Genomic DNA, 10,098 nt, shown 5'->3' with positions numbered 1-10,098 from the left:
TTTTAAACAATTAGGTTAATGTCTTTGACCTCAACATATCACTTTTAAAATCCTTAATCATGTTAATTGATAAAAGTTTAAGTTGTTAAAATTACTTGAACCTTGAAAATCATTACAGCAAACCCCATGTAAAAATTTAACACAATATCAATGTTACATGTTTAATGAATATACTTTTTTTTCAAAATCATTTGGACTTGTAAAATGCTTTTTAAAGATTTTTTTAATTCTTAACTTCTATGGGAAACTTGATGTTTGGAACCTTATCACCCCTCATCCACCTACACATACCGTTACATGTATTTTAATCAAAAATTAAGAATTAATACAGGAATATGCATATTTCAATCAGATTTTAGGAACATATTACACTTTTCATTTCAAGTAATTGAGAAACATGAAACAAATCCTTTTATGTTTCAAAAGATTTGAATATAAATCATCCGGACAGATAAAAAAATAGCAGTGTAAGTGTAATCACTGTTGCAACTCATGATGGGTTTTGTGTCCATTTTGACTGTGGAAATTGAATGGCCACAAAACCTGTAGCTTGCAACAGTGATGTGTAACACACAGTGACACACATTTTTTAACTTAATTAAGAGATCTTTCCTTGTTAGAATCAAGACACCTTTACATCTTTACAAACCTCATCGCTATCATCTCCAAAAATATTGGACACCTTGAAAGATGACTGTTTTTTCTTTGGCATTAACAGCCCATACCTGTGAGGCATAAAATAAAATTATCTGTTAAATTTATGATTAAACACACTTTTCAGATAAAAAATCATTTAATTTGCTTACCTATTCAATTATTTTTATTCTTCAACAATTATTATGGTATTTTGAATAATCAGTTAATCTGTTTGGACAGCTTGGACCTCACCACAGATATAGAATGCCTCACATATACATACTAATAGATGTGATTTACAGAAAATTGCAGAATCGATTCGAGAATTATAACAAACTTTATTGAGGTACTGTAGTACATGTAGATACCTTCACCCCTCCCCCCCCAAATTATTTTATTTAAGTTTTTATCAGAAGCATTCAACATATTTTCACAACATTTACTGTTTAGGAGATTGATACCCACGAAGTTTAGGAACTAACATACAGAAAAATTTGCTTGCCAAAAGTTATTCCTCAATGGGCAATACTCGGCTGACTCTGATACGCTTCATTCAGTGTGCCAGGTACGAGCCATCCAAGGAGCTCTGAGTGGTTATTACCTTTTAAGTATTTTGATGCAGACTTATGATATCTGTAGCCAATTGAAAATACAAATTTTCATTCTTTGCACTGTATATTGGTCAGGAGTATACATTAAACAGCTAGTTCCTGGGGTTTTGGGTTTTTTTTGTGCTATCCAACAGAGTAAAGTATTATTTAAGTACAATTGTAAGTCTATAAGTATTGTACAGGTATTAAGAAATTAAGTTTTATTTATAAACTTGATACATCCTACTTATCTAATACTTTCATAATTTATAAGATAATAATGAATGTTTTAATTAGACTGATTAACATTGATTAAATTAGACAGATTTTGAGCAGGGTTGGTAGCTTTTAAGAGTAGACATCCATTCGGCCAGCTGCTATTTTGAGTGAGTTTTCAACTTTGTTAAATCTCTTTATCTTTACTTGTGTAATGGTTTGGACCGTGGATGTCAGCCTGGATAGCTCAGTTGGTAGAGCACCTGACTGGAGATGCAGGGGTCCCAGGTTCGATTCCCGGTCCACCCATACATTTTCTCCTTTCCTGTTACACTTGTAAGCCTAGAGTGTGTAATTTCCTAGCCCCAATAAAAAGTTACTAGCCCAAATGCTGGCAGGGAAAAGTTTATTGCTGAAAAAGTAAGGATCATTTTTTTTTTAAATAAAGTTTAATTCTTGTTAATAATATTGAATCGTATATATTTTTACTTAATAATCAATCGGGCGTTGCTAACTGCACATCCCTGTAATAAACAGAAATAGTTTGACAGTCCCTGAACTGTGTATATTGGGCTTCAGCAGAATATTTAATCTATATTATCCATTATCCAAAATTGAAATATTATTATAGTTGGCCTATATACAAACATAAAGAAAAAATAGCTAAAATTTTTGCAAATTCATGAACGTTTCTGTTAAGTAACTTCTTGTTATTATCCTAAAGTTCATAATTAAGCAGGTTTAATGTTAGATCTTCTGTGGAACCAATGTATGATGTCCTAACACAGGCACCTGAAAAGACTGGGACCAATCGCCCAAATGGGATATAATAGTCTGTTTGGGATATAATATCCCAAATGGGCTATAAATTTATACAGTGCAAAAATTGAAATTTTTTATTTTGGCCATAAATATCATAAATCCGTATCAAAACACTTGAAAAGGAATAACTTTTGGTAAGTTTTTTCTGCAACCCTACAGTTTGTAAGATTGATCCCCAAAAAGTTAAGGAACTTCTGAGGGATCAATCTCCAAAACAAATAGCATACAGGAAAACTTGTCAACCAAAAGTTATTCCTTTTTAAGTGTCCTGATGCGGATTTATGATATTTATAGCCAAAATAAAAGTTTTCAATTTTTGCACTGTAAATTTATTGCCCATTTGGGATATTATATCCCAAACGGACTATTTTATCCCATTTGGGCAATTGGTCCCAACCTGCTGAATTCATATCAATAAGTCGCTAAATAAGCCAAATATCGAAAAATTCTACCTCCTCTATATATAAACACACTATAATGTATTTATATAGAGGGGGTAGAATTTTTCGATATTTGACTTATTTAGCGACTTATAGATAGATATTTATTGAATTAAGTATTGTAGGCCACCGGCCCAAAGTACATTCATATTTTACAATGTTACATTTACAATTTTAGACAGGCTTACCAGGTATACAATATGGAAACATATAGACTATACTTATAAATTATCACATATTAAATTCTCAATGAACTTTTCCCTCTCTTTAAAAGCTAAAAAGGTAAATTTTGCGACCTCATTTAACACTGCATCATTTCCATATATAAGCATATTCACAGTGTTTTTATAAAATCCTAAGTGTTTCAAAATATTACAGTTTACTCTAATATCCATATATAATTCACAATTTTCTACAAAGTGCTTTTCATTTTCAATACAATTTTTATTTGCTATTTGACAGAAGAGACAAAATCTATTTTCTCTAGGAATATCTTTAAATCGACCATGTTCAATTTCCAAACAGTGACTAGAGGTTCTTAATTTACAAAGTGATTCTCTAAAAGATACATTGTTTATGACATCTAGAGAATTTTGAATTTACAATAAAAATCCAGTTTACTATAAGAGATCAATGAAGAGTGCCATTCTTGCATATAGTTATCCTGAACTCTTTGTACAAACTCTTTTAAAAATAATACATTATCCCCTACACCTTGATAAAGCCATACATAGTGGAATCCAAATCTACATAACATTGACTTCACTTCTGATGCCCAGTTACCTCTAATTCTACCTACATTATTTAACTGAAGTAAAAATAAGTAACATCTTTTTGGATGTCTATCATCTTCCATACAAAGTATCTTTAACCAATATGTAATAAATTTCTTAAAGTACTTTACCATTAGAGGATATCTCCCTAGTTCTCCTAGTACAACTATTTCAGGTGTATTGTTCTTGAGTCTTAAAACTCTTCTACAAAACTTTGTATGTATAGATCCGATACATTTCGATAACTCATACCCCAATATTTCAGCACCATAAGTCAAAATAGGTACAGTCATTCTATCAAAAATGCAAAAGATTTGTTTATATGATGCATTGTACATCTTCATAAATTTATATACAATAAACAATGCTTTTTCTGCTAGCACACAAATACTTCTTTGTCAGTTCCCATGACATTGTACTTGTAAAATATAACCCTAGGTATTTGTAAAATGATACAATTTCAATTTCTCTTCCATCAAAAAACCATTTCTCTGTATTTTTTGTTATACCCCCACGTCTAAACACCATGATCTTTGATTTTTGTAAATTAATTTTCATGCCACATTTGTAGCAAAATTTTTCTAAGGCTTTAATTTGATTTTGTAAGTTAATAACAGTATCCGCAAAGTTAACTACATCATCAGCAAAAAGTAACTGCATAATGTTAGGATATGTCTCATCAATGTATATGCCTTTACATTCTATTGATTCTAATAATTCTGTTGGTTCCCCAATGAACATGATAAATAATAAAGAACTTAACATGCAACCCTGTCTTGTACCTATATTACATTGAAAAAAGTCTGAAATAAGATTTTGATTTCTAATACATGATGTTGATTGGGAATACATTGACTTTAAAAGCAATAAAATATTTGTACTGACTCTTTTCTTGAATAGTGTATACAATAAAATATTATGTTGAACACAATCAAAAGCTTTTGAAAAATCTATAAACATGCAATACATTCTACCTTTGCTTTTACTAATATATTTATATACACTTGCTTGAAGAACAAAGCAATTATCAATAGTAGAACGTGCCTGTCTAAAACCAGACTGTTGTTCAAACAATACTCCTTCATATTCTGCCCAACAAGTTAATCTGTTATTCAAAATTTTAGTAAAAATTTTACTGATGACATTCAATAATGATATTCCTCTATAATTTTCTGGTATATTCTTATCTCCACTCTTGTACATAGGGCATATAATAGCTTTACCCCATTCACTTGGAAAAATACCTGTTTCTAATATAATGTTAAATAATTTTACAAAGTATTGTGATAATTGATCAAGAGAGTTTTTATAAATTTCTGTCACTAAACCATCAATTCCTGGTGATTTATTATTCTTCATTTCACTGAGTGCATCTTTTACTTCCCATAATTCAATAGGTTTATCCAATTCAACAACATCATTTTTTACGTTACCATCTTCAAGTTCTGTTAGAAAACTGTTTGCCTCGGATTCAAAGACACTATCTATATCAAACTTAGCAGAGTCTAATAAGGTTCTAAAATAATCTATCCACTCGGTATTTGAAATATTAGTTTTGAAAGTACCTCTTGTCAATTTCTTTATAGCTTGCCACATGTTTCCTGTATCATGTTCACTTAGACACCCTTCAATCTGTAACTGATTAAACTGAGATTCTTTAAAGTGATATAAATCCCTAAATTTTTGTCTTTGTAATTTATAAATGTTTAGATCCTCCTCTGAATTTGTTTTCCTATATGTGTTTAGCGCACGACTCTTTTCTCTCTTAGCTTCTTCACACTGTTTATCCCACCATTTAGGCTGCTCTAATTTCATAGGTTTCTTATCCCATTTCATTTCTAATGCACATTATTGTAATATATCTGTAATTAACTGTACAGCGTTGTTTACATTACTATTTCTTAAGTTTGTATCTAACGAGGACAAACATGCTTTTACATAATCTGAGTTAAATTTTTCAACAAAATCTGATCTTTTATCTTCTTTCCATCTAAACCTCACAAGATCCCCTCCCTTTGGTTCTATATTTTTTATCATTAGGTTCGGCCCTTTAAAAGTACAAGTCAATTGAAAATGGTCCAATATGGCAAATTCATTTACAATAAAATCTTTCAAAAAGGAAAATAACTACAGACAATAAAAAGTAATCAATGACACTTTTACCATTTGTAGATATGTATGTATACTGTCCTTCAGTATCACTTTCAGATCTTCCATTCACAAAATATAACTGTAATGCCTTACATAAATTAATCAGTGCTCTTCCGAATTTATTAATGCCTTTATCACGTGATTTTCTTGGTAGGGAAAAAGTAGCATGTTCATCTATGTCTTCACCAATAACTGGGATATATTTTTCATTCTCATCAAAATCTAACATATTACCTATAATAGCTTTAAAATCTCCTGTGCATATTACACAGACCTCTTCTATAATGTCGCTCAAAAAATCTAACAATTCACTATACAATAAATGTACACCATATGTATCATCCTTATCTTCATAAAAACTAGAGTTTTCTGGTGGCAAATAACAGGCAACCATAACAATATCCTTATCCGTCCCAAACAATTCTTTATCAAACACCAAAATGATAGACATTGTATTTTTTACCCATCTTTTTACAAAATTACAAAAATAAGCGACTTATTGATACCAGGGACCTATATGTTAGTATATAGGTCCCTGTTGATACACATTCAGGTGCCTGTGGTCCTAAAGAAAAACTTGTTTACATATTTTTTTTTTTTTTTTCAAGCTAAATATACATACTTTCTCCCCTTTTACATTGTAAATTAAAATTTTCAGTTTCACTGGTTCAGTTATTACGCATGAGTCGGCAGTTTTATCAAAAGACCAATGTAAACCTGTGAGCTTCGAGAGAAGCACAGCGCTCGCGAAGCTCACAGGTTGTGTTTACATTGGTTTATTGATAAAACTTCCGACTCCTGTGGTTATTAAATGATATATAGACAGCACTGGTACTTGGAGCATTAAAAAATCCACATATAATACGCTACTTACTGTTTATTAACTGGATTCATTGTACACTTTGAAAATCTGAGAAAATGCGGTCTGATTTTACGGATGTCCCCATTTGGAAGACCGATCCCGACTTAAATAGCCTAAATAAAACCTTCAGATTTTTTTTTATCACCGATAAAAGCATTAAGAATTTTGGTTTGCATATAAAAAGAGAAAATATTTTTTCTTCCATTGTATTTTAAGTAATTATTGTCTACTTAATGGACTATGTCAAACTTTTAACATAGCTAGGTTAATTGTTTACAATAAAAACAAGATGTGTTTGTGAAACACTCAGCTGCCCCCGTATGGCAACATAGCGAAGGTTAAACTTTTCTTAAATGCAAATTTAATATATTTGTACCCAAAGTAGGATATTCTCACTGGAAATACAATTGTGAAATATGAAAGTAGGCCAACGTTAAAGTTTTTTCATAAGTAGGGAAATCTCCAAGGTCAAAAGGTCAAGCTAATTGGTATCCAATTGCCACTAAGAATACATACATATGTATGTAAAGTATGGAAGCCCTGGCCCTAACTCTTCAAGAGTTATGGCCAAGGTTAACATTTTTTATAAGAAGGTCAGATTCCAAGGTCAAAGGTCAACATTCTTGATATCAAATGAAAGGTCTTGTCACAAGAATTAAATATGAAAAGTATGCAAGCACTAGCCCTAACCCTTAAAAAATTATGGTCAAGGTTTGCTTTTTAAAAGTAGGTCAAACTCCAAGGTCAAAGGGATTTCTTGGTACCCAATGAAGGATCTTCTCACAAGGATTACATATGTAAAGAATGAACGCCCTAGCTCTTACTGTTCAAAAGTTATGGCCAAGGTAAAAGTTTTTTTTTTTCACAAGTACAGAAATCTCGAAGTTGTTGGTATCCTATGAAAAAGTCTTTTTACACAGAATACATAATTATATGAAGTATAAAAATCCTGCTATTAACTATATTCAAAAGATACGACCAAAGTAATTGTTTGGAATTTTTCTGGAAAAGTGGGTCAAACTCTAAGGTCAAAAGGTCAAATTTGGTGGTACCCACAGAAAGGTCTTGTCACAAGGAATACACATGTGAAATATGAAAGTCATAGCTCTACCAAATCAAAAGTTATGGGCAAGGTTAAAGTTTTTGCGGACAAATAGACAAACGGACAGCTAGACAGACAGACAAAGAAACAGCTAGACAGACGGTTGAACACAACAAAAGCTATATACTCCAGAAACTTCGTTTACGGGGGCATAATTGCTACAGGAAAGTGCAGTTTGCCCGTACGTTTGGCAATTATCCCACGTTTTCAACTATCGTCGATCGGATGTCCTGGCACACTCTACTAATTAGACAGTGATTCCTTAAATATAATCTCATAACTTCTTATTTCACGTATATGGAGGTACTGAGTATATTTCTCTAATATTTTTTACATGCAGACAATAAACATGTAGGTTCGGAAACTTGATGAAACTTGGAGTTTCAGTTCTGAAACACTGTGGACTTTAAAGCTGACATGAATTCTTAAAAACGCAACATTTTCATCTATGTACGACTTGTTTCATACCAACTATAGCCGTATTCCGCCATATTTCTTTCTGATACATTGTCTCATTGTAACGATGTATACCCCAATGCGCTCGTTACACTTGAATGATTTTTTGGTTTGGGTATCGACTTGTGCACATCTCCTTTGGTAAAGCATATGAGAACACATGAGGTGATCAAGACATTTCAAAAACAAAATAAATAACATAATAATCATATTTTTGAATGATATTGATTTGAATCAAAAAAAAAAAAAAATGCAAGTTTGGAAGAGAAATTTAGATGCATGAGTACGTATTTTTACAGTGCGCCAATTTATGCAGAATAAACTTGAAATAAAAAGCAGTAAAATTTGCAAACACATTTTGAAATGATATCATTTGGAACAAAACAACCAACGTCTTTGATTTGCAGGTCCTATGCAATTGATGCATATCGAGAAAACGCCTCGAACGCTGTAAACGTACCCATACCTGGTAATAAGGTTACTGCATCGGTTCGAAGATGTGCACAAGTCAAGTGAAATACACCCTGAATTCCATTTATTGAAACATGCATCACAAAAAAGAAATAAACTCCATAAAAGCCAATAGTAAACACACTGTCATTACTCCGTACACACTAGCACGACGATACACTTAGTCCGTGCTGATCAGATTTTGGTCAGGGAAAATATCAAAAGTGGAAAGAGAAGTTATTTGGTATTTGCGCGGCTGAAGGGGGGGGGGGGGGTATCATAACTGATGTTCATAAGCTATAATTGTGAATTGTTTATCTCCATGTAGTTCTAATAAACATTCTATACAAAGTCATGTATATAGTCTGCAGTTGGTTTGCGTCGCAAAATTCATTTGTCAATTATAACTGATTATTTTAGTACTAATCTCAAATCTAAACAAAGTAATTTGATGTACGGCTATAATTTACTTCAAATATTAAAAGCAATTAACCAGAATACAAATTTTTATGTGTACATCTATACATTCTTTAACACATACACACACGGAGAAAGGCCATCCCCTGTTCAGATTGACGTTTAGGCATTTGATTTATTGGACGGGGGGGGGGGGCGGGGCATACAAAAATAATTGACATGACCGTTATTTAAATATTCTTGGAAGACAGACATTTCTGCCGAATTCAGTTTTGAGATTTTTTTAAAATGTGTCACTCCGACCACAAAGTATGTGCATTTTGAGGAATGTAACTGTTTTATAATTATGTTGTTACAGGAAATATTTCGAGATTTCAGTACCCCGGCCTGATAGTCTAGGTATTTTTTTTCTATATATAAATAATTTCTGTAGGTGAATTTGGGAGATAATTTTAAAAGCTAGGGTAGGGATACTTGACACTGGTTGAATACGGATAATTATTACTTATTCTTTTGTATATTGAACTCTCTCTCCCTCTCTCTCTCTCTCTCTGTCTTTCTGTCTGTAACTACCCGTTGGGGCAATGATGGGGATAAAATCCTACGCACTTTGTGCTGTATCATTTATTATGCATTAGGACAGATCAAGGATTTTTTTCAGGAGGGATGTCGAAACTTCATAAATTGAATAATAATTTTACTTTGGACAGGAAATTAACCCAAACGCCCAAATTGAAAGAGAAACTAGACGTACATGTATTATGAGCAATGAACTCACTAAATGATACCCCCTGCCTCCCATATGGTTATAATGGCAAAGTCCATACTTCGCTAAACCCATACGTGTCAGATCAAAAAGTAAAATAGGAGATGCATAATGGTAATATGTAATATTAAACTTAAGATTCTTTGAAAGTTTCATTAAATTACTCTAAGTGGTGTAAGAGGATTTGCAGATAAGAGATGGGTACTCCAAAGCGTAACAGACAGACGAACGGACATAATGATTACCCCCCACTTTTCAGGTGGGGGATATAATAAACGTGAAATATAAATCACAGGAATGGGAACATTAGGAACTTTCTGGAATACTTTCTCAAACGTATGTGTCGAGCTTGGACAATAGACAAGAGAATTTTTAAAAAGCTATAGTTTTAGGTAGAATGTGGAATTCTCACGAGGA

The 10,098-nt window shown here is 32.2% G+C and overlaps 1 protein-coding gene across 1 annotated transcript in view; it reads right to left on the bottom strand.

Moving 5' to 3' along the window:
* LOC134229897 (nuclear speckle splicing regulatory protein 1-like) overlaps positions 1-6,614 on the bottom strand; it is a 14,050-nt gene extending 7,436 nt beyond the window's left edge. Inside the window, exons 1-2 of the mRNA XM_062711680.1 lie at positions 6,503-6,614; positions 650-725 (exon numbers count right to left, since the gene is read on the bottom strand). Coding sequence (XP_062567664.1) covers positions 650-725; positions 6,503-6,522 — 96 coding nt within the window. The 5' untranslated portion in view covers positions 6,523-6,614. The remainder of the gene's footprint in view (positions 1-649; positions 726-6,502) is intronic.
* Between the last annotated feature and the right edge of the window lie 3,484 nt (positions 6,615-10,098).

The sequence above is a fragment of the Saccostrea cucullata genome, unplaced genomic scaffold, assembly GCF_032062105.1.
Source record: "Saccostrea cucullata isolate Sc308-1 unplaced genomic scaffold, CSIRO_AGI_Scuc_v1 ctg1443, whole genome shotgun sequence".
Taxonomy (NCBI): domain Eukaryota; kingdom Metazoa; phylum Mollusca; class Bivalvia; order Ostreida; family Ostreidae; genus Saccostrea; species Saccostrea cuccullata.
Note: the sequence above shows the minus strand (reverse complement) of the source record. Positions and strands in the feature narration are given on the sequence as shown.